At 48.7% G+C, this 16,491-nt stretch overlaps 1 protein-coding gene across 5 annotated transcripts in view; it reads left to right on the forward strand.

Moving 5' to 3' along the window:
• The first annotated feature begins 2,733 nt into the window (after positions 1 to 2,733).
• The window catches only part of NFAT5 (nuclear factor of activated T cells 5), a 49,902-nt gene continuing 36,144 nt past the window's right edge, over positions 2,734 to 16,491 (forward strand). For 4 of the 5 annotated variants that reach the window (XM_068203276.1, XM_068203278.1, XM_068203277.1 and 1 more), the window contains exon 1: positions 2,734 to 2,885. In XM_068203276.1, the coding sequence (XP_068059377.1) occupies positions 2,813 to 2,885 (73 nt within the window). In that variant the 5' untranslated portion in view covers positions 2,734 to 2,812. The remainder of the gene's footprint in view (positions 2,886 to 16,491) is intronic. The other variant, XM_068203285.1, reaches the window with a different exon arrangement.

Below are 16,491 nucleotides of genomic sequence, written 5' to 3' on the forward strand. Positions count from 1 at the left end.
CCGTTCTGTGTTGTTATTTGTGTTGTCCCAGCTCTGCCCTTCCCAGGACTCTGCAAAGCTCTTCACAGCCAAACACTCTCCAGCAGCTGTCGTGGAGCTGCTGCTGCTGGGCCAGCAGTGCCCGGGCTTTCGGCACTGTCCTTTCACTGCCCAGCCATGAATGCCTGTGCCTCCCAAAGGCACCTTCTCTATCCTGAATTCCTCCATCCCTGAGCACTCTGTCTCTGCTCTCTCTGCCACTTCCCTTTCAGGACTGAGATCTGTTTTCCTTCCCCGCCATAGCCCATCTGGTGGTAGCACCTTCTCCAGGAGCCTCTGTCTTCCTCATCACTCAGACAGGAGGTGAGTATAGCACAGTCTTCCATTGTTTTCCCTTGATGCTTCCCAAACAATTCAGTTTTGTGGTGCCTGCATAGCAGTTGCTCTGCCTCCCTTGCAAGGCAGGGCAATCCCTGCCTGGCACAGGTGAATCCCCCTTTCCCCTGAATTTGTCAGGTTTGAGATTGCCAAAGGGGAACCTTTCCCTTCAGCTGTCCCAAGTATGTCTGCACCGAGAGACCTGGAGAGGGACCTTGGAGTGCCAGGACAAGGGGGAATGGCTTCCCACTGCCAGAGGGGACAATGGGATAGGAATTCTTATTCTGCCAGGGATATTGGGAAGGAATTCTTCCCTGTGAGGGTTGTGGGGCCATGGCACAGGGGAGCTCTGGCTGCCCCATTCCCAGACATTTTGCAGAGGGACTCAGTGATCACAGCAGACCCTTTTGGAAGACTTTTAACTAGGGAGGACACTTGTGCCTGATTTGAACAATGCATGGGTGAGCTGTGCTGAGCACCCTGAAACAGCAGCAGAACTGCGGTTGTGCCATGACCGAGTATTCCTGGGCACCAGGACGGCTGCATCTCGGCTGTCACTGCCCAGGGAAGGGTCTGGGAGACTTCCATGGCACACTCTGGGCAGGGGCTGGTCACCAGCTGCGACGGCTGATTGACAGGGATGAAATCCATAGAGGTACTGGAGTCCTGTGCCCTTCTGCAACGTCATGAGTGAAGTCAGGTGGAGGAGATGAAAAGCCAGGACAGCTCCAGGAATTAAAGCAGCTTGTCTGGGATGAAAGAGAAACCGACTTCAAATGCCACCAACCACGCACCGCGCAGCTGCCACTGCTCTGCCAGGGCTGTGAGACACGGACACCACGCGTGTCCCACCCTGACACCACGGGCACTGCCTGGCACCCTGCGGGCAGGGCACGTGGAGAACAGGGTGACATGGCAGAACAGAGCGCCCGTGCTCCAAGGACCAACTCAGTGGTGTCACAAACGGGGGACAGTGGTCGAGTGCTTGGTGAGGACACCAGCGTGGCCATCCCGACTGGCCAGTGGGGCATGGGGCTCAAGGGTTCCTCACTGGCTCTTAGGCTGCAGCGAGCGCATGGAAGCTACTGAGTGTTTTTAGAGGGAGATTTCGCTGGGATCCGAGAGCGGACTGGCAAGGAGCTGGCAGCAGGAGGGACAGGAGCCAACCTTTTGGTGTCCCAGGGAAACTGGACCCTGTGCGGCGCCGGAGGCACGCGGCAGCTGTTCACAGCTCCTTCCGCCTCCATTTTTCACAGCTTAAGCACTCGCCTGGCACCTCCATCCATTCACACACAGCCCTTCTTATTTTCCCATCCTTTCCCCACTTTCAAAGCAGATTTTGGACACGTTGGAAAAATAATTGTACGCCTGTGCGAGACACCTTTCCACACCTCCTCCCCCTTCTTACACCTTTCAGGAAAAGGGACTCCCAAACTCCCTCTCAAGAACTCAGTGCTCCCCACATGTGGGGCACTTGTGCCTTAAGGCAGCTGCCACCCGTGTCAATGATAACGCACCGCTGACACTGCTTTTGCATTTCCATGTTATTTGGAAGTAGCTGTTTTTCTGGGACAATATCCGCCAGTGGGTTTGGCAGCTCTGCCTTGTGGGTTTCCCCGGCAGAGCCCTGCGGGTGGAGGGAGCTCTGGTGGCACCACAGCCGGCGCCGATCCGCGGGGTGTCATCACGACCGCCAGCACCGGGCGGGCACGGTCGGGCACAGCCCCCTGAGGCACAGCCCCGGCCGCGGCACCGTCTGCTGCCGCCCTCCCCCTGAGGGCTCCCCGAGAGACCATCCCGGGGGCTCCCGCAAGGGGCCCCTCCCTGCTGCCCTCACGCCGGGGCGCTCCCCAGAGGCACCAGCCCGGCCCCCTCCCGCCGGGGGGCTCCCCTCAGAGTCCATCCTGGGGCTGCCCTTGAAGGGCCCTCCTGGGTCCCCGATCGCGGGGGGCTCCGCTGAGGGGCTCCCCTCAGCCCGGCTCCCCTCAGGGGCAGGGGTCCGCCCGTGAGGGTCCGCCGCGCCCCCCCACCCCTTCCAGACTCTTCCCCCGCGCGGCCCCGCGTGCGCACGCGCGGCCGTCCCGCCCCCGCCGGTCCCCCGCCCTCCCCCGCGCACGCGCAGAGCGGCCGCGCCGCCGCCGCCGTTCCCCGCCGGCCCCTCCCGTGCCCCGCGCAGGCGCAGCGGGCTCGGAGCGGCGTCGGGCGCGCTCCGCTGCACACCGGCCCTGCGAGCGCCGCCCGCTCCCGCTGACCCGGCCCGACCGCCCGCCCGCCCGCCCCGCCGAGCAGCGGCCCCGCCGTGCGCACCGCGCGCTCCCCCGGCCCGTGTCTCCGCTTCGCTCCGCTCCGCTCCGCGCGCGGCGGAGGCAGCCGCGCCGCCCCCCCCTCCCCCCCCCCCGGCCCGGCCCCCCCTCCTCCCGCCGCCCCCTCGCCCCCGCCGGGCCGCGGAGCTGCGATGCCCTCGGACTTCATCTCTCTGCTCAGCGCCGACCTCGACCTCGAGTCCCCCAAATCGCTCTACTCCAAGGGTGAGTGACCGCGGCGCGCTGGGGGGGGGGGGGGGCGGGGGCAGCGCCGGTACCGTCGGGCCCGCGCTCCGGGCCGCCCCGGGCCCCGCGGGGCATCGCCCGCCCGCCGCCCCCGCCCCGGGATGCGCGTCCGGAGGGGCCCCGGGGCCGCGCGGGGCCGCCCCGGCTCCCCCGGCCGCATTCCTGGCCCGGCCGCGGCCGCCGCAAGAATGTGTCCCGACAGGTTCCGGCGGCGGGGCCGGCGGCGGGGGGCTGCGGCCCGCCCGGGGTCCCTCCCGCGGTCCCTCCCGGCCCCTCCCGGCCCCGGCTCTGCTCTCCAGGACGGACACGCTCCGGCCTGGAGCGGGACCTAACGCGGAGCGCGGGCGGGTGGGGACCCCCAGAGCTGCTTATTAAAGTCTCCCGGGAGCGCGGTTCGGTGGAACAGAAGGCTCGGGTGGCTGGGGCGGAATGCCCCGGTTTGGGGTGAAAACGAGCGCAGAGCCCGGGAAGCGGAGCCTCCTGGGTCCCGGTGCCGGCAGCTCGGAGCATCTCCGGGCGTTATCCCCGTGCACCGGGCTAAAGCCGCACTGTCTGTGGGGAGTTGGACCCGGAGGGGATGGAGTGGGTTTAAAAGTAAAGTAGACTAATTTCTGTTTTCATAATACCGAATTTGAGCTCTCACAAGTGCACGTGAACATGGTTAAGTCCATCGGGACAAGTGTTAAGTGCTACAGAGTTTTTAACTAATTTTGTCGTGTTTAAAAGACTTGAAAGCCTCTACTATTAGTTTGTGATACTAGAAGTACCAGTTAGTAGTTTGCTAGTAGTTTGTTGCACACACCTGCCCACAGTACTGCTGGTGAGGGGAGCAATTTTGGGGCCGTATGACGAAATAAATGGAAAAGTCTCTTATTACCCTGAAGGTTTAAACCAGTTTAATGTTGTTACAGCATTAACATGGTTAGCAGTAAGGATTTAATTTTTTTAGGACTATAATGTAGTCATTAACTTGGAGCTGTGTGTTGGTAAGAGATGAAAGTATAAGAAATAAAAAGAATAATGAAATAAAACCTTTAATGACTTAAAGTACATATTGGAAGCTCTCAAACTGCTCAGAGTAATTGTCTCTCTCTTTAAAGTTATCACTGGTAGCTTGTAGGTTTTTTTTAGGGTGTTACTAGAGGGGCTCAAGGCTCTCTGGTTACCCAGGACAAGGTGTTCCAGTTGGTTTCAGTCCTTGTACCGGCAGTAGGAAGAGTATTTTGGAACAGGGTAATTAAATTATAAATACAGGTGATAAACCCCATTGAAGTTATGATTTCTCCTCCTGGAAGTTTGGGAAGAGTGCACTGTTAGTTTGTAACACATTGAAAATAAAAGTCACAAAATTACTTCAAGGACTTGTTAATTGAGCAGAACTTTTGACCTGCCCAATCTTACTATGAATTCTCTTTATTTTTTTTTGTATTTAATGGAATGGTTGAGTGTTTCAGGTTGGAAGAGAGTCTCAAACTGATTAATCAAGAGTGTATTTTTCTTCTGGTGCATAGATGTGGGTTCAGAGCTGGAAGAGGTCGAGGGAAGGATGTTGTGGTCACAGCGAGCTGCTCGATCCAAGCAAGATGCCATGGCAGAGGTGTATAACGCACAGAAGGGTTATGAAGAGGTTAAAGCAAGTTTTGCTTTTCATGCTTTGTCACCACAAAAGATCAAGGAGATGATAAGTTGGAATGCAATTTAACTTCAGAACCAATGAATGTATTTCTTGAGAATGAATAGCAAAGTGATTATGAGTATGATTTTAGCCGAAATTTGGGAAAAGGCGTTACTGGTTCTCTGACTGATCAGAACACGCTCCAGTGTACTTTTTTTTTTTTCCTAGATAGATACAGATAAACTTATCCCGTGGACAAGTGCTCTGGCTCAGGGTACAGATACAACTGATGAGATAAAGGGAAAGGTCTGAACACAGTGAGAGAACCACAAATATGCATTTATGATGAGGGTGTGTTAGAGCGACTAGTTTCTTATAACTGCTCTGCTTTTAGCGGCGCAGGCTCCCCGCGGGTGGAATCCAGCCCCAGGTTGAACTGGGGCCAGTCCCTCTCCTCTCAATCGCATTCCTGTGCTCCGGGTGCTTGTGGCTGGCGATCCCGGCCTTGGGAGCTGGGATCCGACCGATGGGCGCTGGGGAGCTCCGAGCTGCTGGGGGAAGCTCAGGTTGGGGTGGTCTGCAGAGCTGCTGGGGTTTCTGACCGAGAAAATTCGGTTTGGTGGAGTTAAAGTGGCAGAGTCTTCGTGCACCGATTAAAAAAAATAGCAAAGTTATGTTTGGAAACCCAGTGACTGAAGTTTTTAGCAGTGTGATTTTTTTTTTTTTTCTGGTGTATTTTCTCCCCTTCTCTGGACAAACTGACTTGTGTCATCAGCCTGTCCCCCCACCATGTGTTAAAAGTTTTGGCTTGCACCACCATCTCAGTTAAGAATTCTGTTTTCATGTTCTTTTTAAAAAAAAACAAAAGTTAAACAAAACTAAAAGCTGCCACACCTCAGGTGAGTGTGCGTGGGTAATATAAACTCACCCCGCAGTGAGAGTCGATAACGTAAACTCTGCTCCGGTAACTCATTCGAGTCATTTCTTTTCATTTATGCGTATCTTGGGACGCGGAGTCTTTTCTTAGGGTATCTAAATACTTTATGTTCCAGTGTTTGCCCCTGTAGGTGTGTTTCCACGAGCAGCTCCAGCCCCAGTGGATTCCCACGTGCACAGTTCAGGCAGCTGTGCGCTCCTCTTTTCCTTGTGGCTCTGCTCACGCCAACTCTGACGTGGCCACAGTGAGCTGGACTGGAGAGCTGATCGTGTTAAAATTAAATCAGCTTCTCCCTTATTCTTTCCCAAAGGAAAAGGGGAGGAGAAATGCTGATTTTTAATGGGGTGAGTGTTGTGTGTTTGCTGTGGGTCTTTGTGAATGGCTTGTGCTGACTCAAGGAAGGGACATGTGGAAACTGGCCTTGGGGAAAGGTGGGACTAGTTCTTTCAGCAGCTCATATTGGCTTAAAATGATAGTGAAACTGTACTGAACTTGCAGGCCTCTGCAGTGGGATCTCTAAATGTTTCATATATTGGTTGTAGCTCTTAAAAGTGAAAGAAATGGGAAGTGTGGATTCCAAGGCCTGTTGCAGGAGCTCATCCCACAGACCCTGAGGAGCTGCCTTGTATGGAGGACTAAAACCAGTCTTCTAATGTATAGTCAATATTAAATAATGTATAATCAATTAAGAAATGCTTTGCAACAATTGCAGAAGGATGACCTCTCCTGCTAAGAAGTTAATGGAGATATAAAAAAAATATGCATCACTTCCTGCTGAAAATATTTAGGCTGTAGTATGTTTCTTTCCCATCTTTACATAACACACTGTCCCTTTTGGAATAAACCAACCCAAATGTGCATACAGATTAGTAATGTAGTAGAAAAATCACTGGAGCATAAAACCTAAAACCTCGAGGCTGGTTGTCCTGTGGTTGAATATCATCTGCAGCATTCGAATAGAGCAAAGTTGGCTCTTCGTTGGAAGCAGCAGAGGTGAAAACCTGTAATTAAAGCAGTTCATCAGATGTCAGGGACCAAATCTGATTAAACATGGGATTAATTTAGCTAATACATTCATTTTGAGTTTCCCAATAATGTGTGTGTACTAATAAAATGGCATTTTTGCACTGTAGCACAAGTGCAGTTAGAAGTTTTTATTCACGTCCCACATTTTGCTTTCCACAATGGAGTGACTGTAAAATTGAGAGACTTCCTGGAATTTGGTAGCAACAAGAAGAATGTTAGTATTCTGATAAATAGCTCTTTTGCCCTAAAAATGTCATATAACCAAAACTCAAACGTTCTTCATGCGTGAATGTGAACTGACTGTAATCCTCTTGTGTTTGCTGGGAATTGGGATACAAAATGTGGAGTTTGGTGATTTTTCTTTTTCCTTACCAGAACTCTTTTCTTCCTGTGATCCCAGGGATAACTCTAGTAAGACAGTGACTAAATTATCGAAGAGGGTTGGAAAAGATGCTTTATAAAAATAGTGTAGAACTTTAGAACTAGTACTAGTGGATTTTAGGAATAGAAATCAGACTTGGCTTCTTTTTGTAGCAATTTTTATCTTCTTTTTGTAGCTGGTGGAAGGTGCCACGTTGGATGCACCGTGCTGAGTGTTCCGTGAGGGATGGATCCCTACATCCACCTCTTGCACCTCTGCCAGAATGCCCCCAAAACATTCTGAATTAACCAAAATGGATTCAACTGAAGTTCTGTAACTTGTGTGTCAGCCTCCTAAATGTCCTTTCCTCCTTGGAATCTTCCTCCTTTATTGGCTTTCAAAACAAAACCCTGGAATGTGTTGCTGCAAGATGATTGTGTGGTGCTGGGAGTAGGGGGAGGACTTTGAATTCACAGCTTTCCAGGGTGTAATTTGAATATTCTGGTGGCAGAGCTGTCTGAACAGCCCCTTTTCCTCACCGTCTGTTCTCACCCATGGACTGTGCTCTGAATCGTGCCAGCACAATTGTTGTTTGTGGTTGGGAGATGAATGGGATTGGGAAACTGATCTAGAATGGGGATATTGTACTTTTGATCGGATTTTCTCACATTGTTCTGCTTCCTGGTCTAGTTACTGTGCAGCTGCACAAGGAGTGGTGTCACGGCAGGAAAGGGGGGCTCTGGAGCCCTGGGATCAAGTGGTGGAGGTGGGACCAGATGAGCTAAAACTGCTGAACTGGCTCTGCCATGGAAAGAAATGCTCCTTGCATTGTGCCTTCTGTAGCATTTGCTGTGCCTATGCTCTCGTGCTGAGACCTGGACAGGCAGGGCAGCCCTTTCTGTGAAGAAATGTGTGGTTCTTTGGTTCTAAGACTAGTTAGAGTATTTGACTGTCAGTTTTACTTGTTTTGGATACTTCGTCCTTCTCTGAAAGTTGTAGCTTTTTTTTCTGTTAGAGAATCTCCATACATTGCCCAATTTTTTGTCCCTTGAAGTGTCCAGGGCCAGGCTGGACGAGGCTTGGAGCAGCCTGGCCTATTGGAAGGTGTCCCTGCCCATGGCATGGGGTGGAATGAGATGAACTTTAGGTCCTTTCCAAACCAAACCATTCCATGGTTCTGTGATTCTGTACTGCAGATTAGTGTTGTCAAGAAATAGAATTTTCTCATCATACATTTGAGTTTGTAGGTTAAGATTTTTTCATTTTCTTTATGAAGCATCTGACCTTTATTTATAAATTTTCAACAGCATGGTTACCTTTTGGTATCTGTCACTAAAAATGATTGGCATCCTGGAGCCTTTATCTGACTTTTGCACTGGTACACAGGTTATATAGTTTTATATGAAGTGCATTTCACAGAATCCTTTAGCTTGGAAAAGACCTCTAAGGTTGAGTTCAACTTTTGCGTGATCTCCACCTTGTTGACCAGACAAGAGCATTCATTGCCATGTCCACTCATTCCTTGAACACCTCCGGGGATGGTGAAAGTGAAGGAGAACTAATGCTTCATTTTATACAAAAAGGCAATGGCCTGAGCTAATTTTGAGGCGTAGAATGCTGGTGAATGCCAGCAGGAGTTGGTGAGTGGCCAAAGTGCAGGTGAAGTAAGGTGTGTGGTCATGTCTCTGCAGTTATCACGTGTGTTATCTCGGTGGGTATGTAGAGAGTAAACTGATGAGGCTGAACAGTCCGGCCAGTTTGTCATTAGCAATTGTTTTAGGAACTGACTGACACAAACTCTCAGATCCAGCTTTGAACAAACTCTCAGATACAACTTTGAACTGTGTAGTAATAGCAAGTGCTAGTGGACACTCAGTAAAATCTCCAGTAACTGCTGTTTGCAAAGCAAGCAGTGCTTCAGCAGTGTTTAAAATGTAAATGTCCAACTTGAGGTACTTTATTTTACTATATTGTATAGCTCTGAGGCATCTGTGAGGCGAATATCGCTCAACTAGACTGAGGAATGTTGTCACTGTTTACATAAATACACTCTGTAATTATTCTCCAATCCCTTCCATCACTTGTCCCTTCAGCATCTGGAAAGGTTTTATGGTTGCTTTGTAAATAACTAGGAAGAATTTGGGGTTGCCTTACAAAGTTTATGAAACTGATGTGATGTGCTGAAGAAACACAAGGTTTTGGCCCTAAAAGCAGGCTGAGTTGTGGTGAAGGTCGGGAGGTTTGGCAGACAGGGAAGATGGACAGTGGCTCCTGTCAGTGCCCAGACAGGGTGAAGATATGGAAGAGAGAGGTTTAAAGACAGTCCTAAAAAGTTTCCAAATGTTGGCGTTTCCATTCCCGTTGAGAAAAACTGACAGTACATCCAGTTGTTTCAGTCCCTCATTGTGTGGAAGCCTGATGTTTTTTGTGCGTATGGATTCACTCAGCAGAAGAGTCGGTGAGTTTGGATAGGAGCACCATGGGGTGATTGGGGAATAATCAGCTGCAGAGTCCAGAGCTTCTGTTAAGTGACAGTTTTCTGCCTTTGCAGCGAGGATCCTGTAGTGTGGAGATGTGTAAATCCTTACTATTTGGGACAGAATGGGAGTATCTGGACTTTAACGCAGTCCTTTTTTGACTCTTGATTTGTTTTTGGACTCAGCAAGAAATCCCACAGTCTGCTTATATATGTGGTGAGGAAAGACTTGTATTTCATTTAAAGTTTACTCTGTTTTCAGTTTAGGAATGAGGAGGTCTGCTAATACTTGAGTATGTTTTGTTTCTTAGGGAGGAAAAAAGGCAGCTTTCCTTGGAATGTGTATCCCTATTAAAGCAGATTTACTGAGGAATTTATAATTACAGTTTCTAATAGTCTTGGTTTTATCTCACAAGTAAATGATGCAGAGCCCAGGAATCTGATTTAGGTTAAAGTTCTGAAAACAGTCAGATGTTCTGGTGGTGGGGGAGGATGTGGGTGAGTCTTGTGGAAGCAGTGCCAGCTTTCAGTCGCAGCCCTTGGGTCTGGCAGGGACCTCTGGAGATCATGGAATCGGTGCTGGAGTGGGTGCTGGGACCGTACCCAGCAGGGTCTGACTGAACTCACAGAGACTCCACAACCATCCTGGGCAACCTGAGCCAGTGCTTGGCTGTCTTCATGGATAAGATAATTCAGATGGAATTTAATGTGTTTTAACTGGTGCCCATTGCCTCTTGTCCTGTCATGGGGTACCGCTGAGAGGAGCCCCTCTTGCCTCCTGTCAGGAATTTCCACACGTGGATAAGATCCCCCTGAGCCTTCTCCATCTTTATTTCCCTGAGGAATCTCTTCCAGGTGCAGTAGTTGTTGCAGGAGTGCTCTGCATTGAACATTGCCTGTGGTTTGAAGAACAGTGTTCATCATCAAACAGTTGAGTTAGCAGTAGAAAGCAAAGTGATGGTAGGAAGCACGAACATTTCTCAGTCTTGGTGATGATGAAAGAACACACCTTTTGATGGGAGCAAAGGCAGGGAGGCGTGGAGGTGCTTTGTGGGCTCGAGATGCTGAATGTCATGTTGAGAGTTACTAGGACAGGAGCACAGCCTGTGCATCCAGGTTTGTAATGAAATACGGAATCCAAGGGGTGGCCACAGTGTGTTGGAAGTCCGTCAGAATGCCTTTTGTTCTTCACCTTACATATTGTGGTACAGCCTCAGAAGAATCTCTTGTGTCTTTCGTTGCTGCTGCTGCTTTTCTTGCTCACAGCAATTGTAAGACATGACAAAAACAACTCCATCAGAAAAAATGGTGCAAACCTGTACAGGCTGAGAAATGTTGTAAGACAACAGTAGACTGTGGGTCAGGTGGATTCTGTGTGTCCCTGAATTTGGGTGGTGCGTTGTACCTAAGGAAGTGCCTGATCGTTTCTGGTGAACTTTGATTTTTGAAACAACACAGGTGTTTTAAAGGGGTTGATAAATAGCTATTACTGATGTTCTTTGATCGCCTGTTATTTGGGTTTCTTTAAACATTTCAAGGCCAGGTTGGACGGGGCTTGGAGCAGCCTGGTCTAGTGAAAGGTGTCCCTGCCCATGGCAGGGGGTGGAATGAGGTGAGCTTTAAGGTCCTTCCAAGTTCAGCCAGTCTGGGATTCTGTGATTCCACGATTCTGTGTTCTTGTACCTACTGCTCTGTCAGCCTGCCTGCTGCTCTGCCTTGTCCACAGTGGTATTTTAGGAATATTTTTATGTTCTTTGGTTTCTGTCTGGAGTTTACAACTGCATAGGATAGATGTCTCAGTAAGTCATTACTGGTCTGTTCCTTCAAGTGACAATTCCTAAATAATGCTGTTCTCCCATTCTGATATGTGTAAAATTGGATGCAAACAAGATCCAGGATTTATACTGCCTGTCTACATTTATAAAGTCCTCTTTGAGCTGTGAATGGGGATGACTGAAACACAGCCAGGAAAGCCTTATTTGATATTTGGATGAATGCCATAAATAGAATTCAGCTAACACATGCCTTTGTCAGTTGTTGAAATTCATCTTTAAAAGGATTAATTTCTCAACTCTACCCTGCTGTGCAGAATCCTGAATATTGAGATTAGCAACTTTTCTGAAGTTTGGTGGGATATAGTGCAGGAGCTGGTTATGAATTGCTTGCAAAATTACCTATTTAATACTGCCTTTTTTGATAATAATACTTGTCCTTTAGAAAAATACAAGAAACAACTTTTAGCTTAAATTTTTATTTTTAAGTACAAGAAATAATGATATTGTGGAAGTGTTCAAGGCTGTGTTGGATGAGACTTGAAACAGCCTGGGCTGGTAGAAGATATCCACGTCCATGGCAGGAGGTTGGAATGAGATGGGCTTTAAGGTCATATCCCAACCAAACCAGCCTGGGATTCTGTGATATTAGAGTTGTGATCAAATGTTAATGACTTCAATCATTAATAATATATTGCTGGTCATCTATCATTAATAATCATCTTTCTCTAAAACAACAGCTTTTCAGAACACTCCTCTCTCTCCTTCACTAACACATTAGAATGTGCATTTCAGGGAGTAGCAGCATTTGCAGACAAGATTTGAATTTTAGTGCCCAGTGCTACGTCATGAACGCGGAGCACTCGGATCCTCTGGGGATTCTGCAGAGCGGAGCTGCACCAACATCATCTTTTTAATCCTGAAGTTTTCTAGCACAGGCAGCCCCACGGCATCTGCCTTTCCCTCCGCGCGCGTGAAGCCTGTTGATTTAGGGTTTGCTGCTTTTGTCTGAGGCCAGGGGGAACTGGAAGGAAGATTTTCTGTTTGGCTGTGTAAAACATCCTTGTATACACTGCAGTTTCTTTGAAAACCTGCCACTGTTGCTGTAGCAGCAATCTAGCCCTGCCAGGGCTGACAATAACAGGAGTGCTGGCGGGAAGACCTGCTTCCAGTCTTTCCCTGCTCCACCATCACAGATACGCTGAGGGTGGCATGGCACACAGAGGGAACAGTGCTCTGCAGTTGGTTTCCTCTGTCAGGACAGCACGGCAAGTCTCTGGTGATGGACCTGCATCTGACAGCTGTGTGGAAATCCATGGGCAGAGTTGGGCAGTTAGGAAGAACATGCTAATTAGTCTTTACGTATTTTAGGTTGCGTGCTCAATTTTTATTGAGTCCTTTGTTTAATTGTATTGAGACATACTCAAAAATATGAAATAAAAGCAATTTTTAGTAAGTGTAACTTGGTGGATTTGGCACTAGGGTAAGACAGATAGGATGGGGAGTCTTGTGAGTTATGATCTTACTACAACTCAGCTTCAGCTCTTGCAAAAATAGGAATGATTAGACCAGTAGCTGTAAAATATTTTAGGGTGTCTGTTCTCCTCCTGCTCAGCCTCACTGCCTATGGGCTGCTTCTTGCTCTCTGGCTTTTGCCATGGAGTTATGTCACAGAATGTCACAAGTGTCACAAAATCCTAGGATGGTTGGAGTAGGTGGGGACCTTAAAGCTCATCCTGTTCCACCCTCTGCCACGGCCAGGGACCCCTTCTGCTGTCCCAGGGTGCTCCAAGCCCCGTCCAGCCTGGCCTTGGACACTTCCAGGGATCCAGGGACAGCCACAGCTTCTCTGGGCACCTGTGCCAGGGCCTGCCCACCCTCACAGGGAAGGATTTCTTCCCAGTATCCCATCCAAATCTGTATCTCTTCGGTTCAGTGGGACTTGGTAGTGCTGTGTTAACACTTGGTCTCAGTGTTCTTAAAGATCTTTCCCAACCTTAGTGATTCTGTGATTCTTTGAACAGTTGCTGTATTTTATCTTCTGTATGTATGCTGAAGCGGGGTCCTTCCTTTTTGCTCTATGTGAAACCTAAACCTGTTTTCAGGACTGTTTGTCTTGTTTTCCCTGCTGCCAAACTTGTGATGTTAAATCAGTGAAGTTGGAAAGGTGTTAGGAAATGCAGGAGTATGATAGTCTATAATATGTCCTAAATCCTCTTTTGACAGATACAGAACAAAAGCTCATTTACTCTGTTGTGTGTTCTTTATGTCTTCCAAACCTTTTTTTTCTTGTAACTTTATAATATAAAAATCTCTACTGTCCTTTAAGCAGAGCTGCCATGGCCTGGATTTGTCATGGGTGATTCTCACTTGTGCAAGTGAGACTTTGGATCACCTATGGAGTACTCAGAAAAAACAACCAAACAAAGAAAAAGGAAAAAGCTCAAACCTCAACAACAACAAGTCCTCTGCACTGAAGTAGGAAGTGCTTTAGTGGTCACTGATCTGTCTGGGCTGTGCCTGTCTCAGTCTGTTTCTGTTCTGGTTATGCACTGAGCTTTGTCTCTCTCCCAGTTTCCTTTCTCAGACTCTCAGAGCTTCCTCTGTTGAGCTTCTTACTGAATCCTTGTTATCCTTCTTTGGCTTCCATCCACGCCGTCCCTGTGCCGGGTGCCCTGAGCGGTCCCCGTGCCGGTCCCTGTGCCAGCCGTGTTATCGGCATTGCCATCTCAGTGCCTAAAACATTCCGTGGGCTGGGGACAGATTCCCTGTCACTCCCTGGCAGGGAATGGTTATGGGTGTGCTCTCTAAAAGCAGCTGGAGGAACAGTTCTGTCTGCTCACTCAAATCCTAAAGGGTACTGAAGTGTGTATTTCCACTGCAGGAGTTACTCCAGTGGGTCCTGAGGTTTCTTCTCCTGGTTTAGCCTTGAGGAAGGGAGAGCAGCCATACTGTGAGATGTGAACTCTCTCTAGTGGGGTGGCCCAAGTTTTCTGAAATATATCCTGAATTCTGTTGGGATATTGGGAAGAAATTCTTCCCTGTGAGGGTGGGTAGGCCCTGGCACAGGTTGCCCAGAGAAGCTGTGGCTGCCCCTGGATCCCTGACGGCGTCCAAAGCCAGGCTGTAGAGGGCTTGGAGCAACCTGAGATAGCAGAAGGTGTCCCTGCCTGTGGCTGGGGGTTTAATGAGATGTGCATTAAGGTCTCTTCCCACCCAAACCATTCCAGGATTCTCTGAATTCTGTGTTGTAATAACCAAACTTAGTCAGTGCTGTTTGTGGGGTCTGCAGGAAAACCTGTTTATCTTGGGGTGAAGAGCCAGAGGGTTCCTCAGCTGGGTCTTACAGGCTCTTCCTGATGGGCAAAATAATCTGCTTCAAAGTCTTCCCACACCCAAGCTTTTGTGTACAGAAAAATCCCTGAGGGCCATGTGATACGAATGTCTTTTAACAGAGTGAAGCTTTGATAAGATTTTGAATATTTAGAGCTCCCCCATTCCTTCATCATTCTCTAAAAACTCTCTGTGAACTAAGGTAATGTGGTGGAATCAGTGGCCTCTAATAAGCTCAACCACTAAGCTGTGGTGGTTATGGACACTGAAATTCTGAGTAGAACTGAACTTCAAGATAAGCAGATAAAACAACCACAAGGTCTTCTGGCAGAGGCCTTGATTTTTTAGGCCTGGAGTAGATTCTGCTTTTACCCAAAAACTTCTGGAATATGTTAAGTCACACGTATTGTTTTATTAAAATGCAGTGGCCTTTGGAGTGAGGAGTGACAAACTGACATTTGGAGCCTGGGTAATACAGGCTTACCCCCAAAACTGTGTCTTAGATTAGCATCATAGGACCTTTATATGTGTGCGGGTGCTCTGAAGCTGAATTTGCATCCCTGGTGGGGGTGAGGTGGAATATGGATGCTGTTATGTTTCCTTCATAGTTTCTTTAATTTGCTGAGCACGTGTACTCACTTCACCTTATTGGTGTCCCCCATGCAGCAGAGGCTACTTGCTACTTCATGATTTCTAATTGTTTTTTAATCTCAGTTCCATATAAACAACTCTCTTGGCCTGTTCACTTGCTTGTTTTTTTGATCAGCTTAGTGAACATCATTAGGAGAGATTTCTGCTCCGATGCTGCCAGCTGATTAGAGGAGGACACCAAGGTTTTGTCTAATCTCTGGTGTGACTGTCATGTGCTGCAGCAAGGAAATGGCTTTGGAAGAAGCAGCCAAATCTGTGCGGGTATTAAACCATGTTGAGGAGAGGAGTATCAGTGGGGATCAAATGGGCAGCCATTCAGTGCTGGGAGCTTATTAAAGACAAGGATTAACTTGGCTGCTGTTCATGAGGTCATGGAAGTGGTAAGGGATTTCCAGGATGTACCTTTGCTTAAGGGCAAAAAATGTCAGCAGCAAGTAGAAAATGCCCCATCTCTGCTGCTAGTGCTGATAACTCAGGTGGTTCTCATCTTCTCCCATGTATTGATCTTGCTCTCCACACGATTTCTGTGGAGCAGGGAACCTGTCATTACCTGTTAGTCCAGGGGTGGGGATTGAAGGGGTGCTGCTGGAGGAGCCCCTGGCATTACAGCGGGTGAAGTCCCAGGAGCAGGTCTCAGTGGTGGGACAGACACAGGTGAGCTGGAGGAGAGCTGGGGCTGGATTCCAACAGCCTCCTCAGGGCTGGGCCTGGGAACAGCCTGGAGAAGTGGTGCTGGAGTTGGAGCTGCAGCCAGGGCCCTGTGCATTAGTTATGGCCTCACTTGCCTGCAGGCCAGAGCAAACTTCTCTGTCGGGTTTGTGACTTGGCTTCCAGCTGTGGCAGTTCCCGGTAACATGGCTTAGCTTTTGATAAGGAGTAGCAAAGCTTAGGGGTATCTTTTCTGTATGTAAAGAAAATCCCATAGTGTTTAAAGTGTTTGGAGGTCCTGGCAAAGTGAGGATGTCTGCATTCCTTGTGAATGAGCTGCTGTTGTTTTAAACATTGGAATTGGGTATTCTCTGCTCTTTTCCTTGTCTCTATGCTCCCAGCATCACCAGGTGCCGAGTTACAGGTAGCAGCAATTTGGTCAACCAACCAGAAGGATCTCGGTTCAATTTGTGTCACAAAAGGTTTGAGGACAGAGAGGTTCTGTAACACCCTGAGCCAGTACCAGCACAACACAAGATAACAGGGCACTAAATTTCTACAAGTCACAGTTTTTATTCTGTGTAGCTGAAACGTCTGTGTAGGTGCAGCCAGAAAGTCGTGGAGGATTCACGGCCCAGAAGAAGAAAGTGCTGCGTGTGGTGGAATAGAGGATCCTTGTGTACTTGGTTTTCTGCTTTAGAGCAGACTTTTTCCATGAGGTGGGAGAGCACTCTTCATGCTGGGAATACCTACTCTTTGGGAAAAG

The sequence above is a fragment of the Anomalospiza imberbis genome, chromosome 12 (assembly GCF_031753505.1).
Source record: "Anomalospiza imberbis isolate Cuckoo-Finch-1a 21T00152 chromosome 12, ASM3175350v1, whole genome shotgun sequence".
Lineage (NCBI taxonomy): Eukaryota > Metazoa > Chordata > Aves > Passeriformes > Viduidae > Anomalospiza > Anomalospiza imberbis.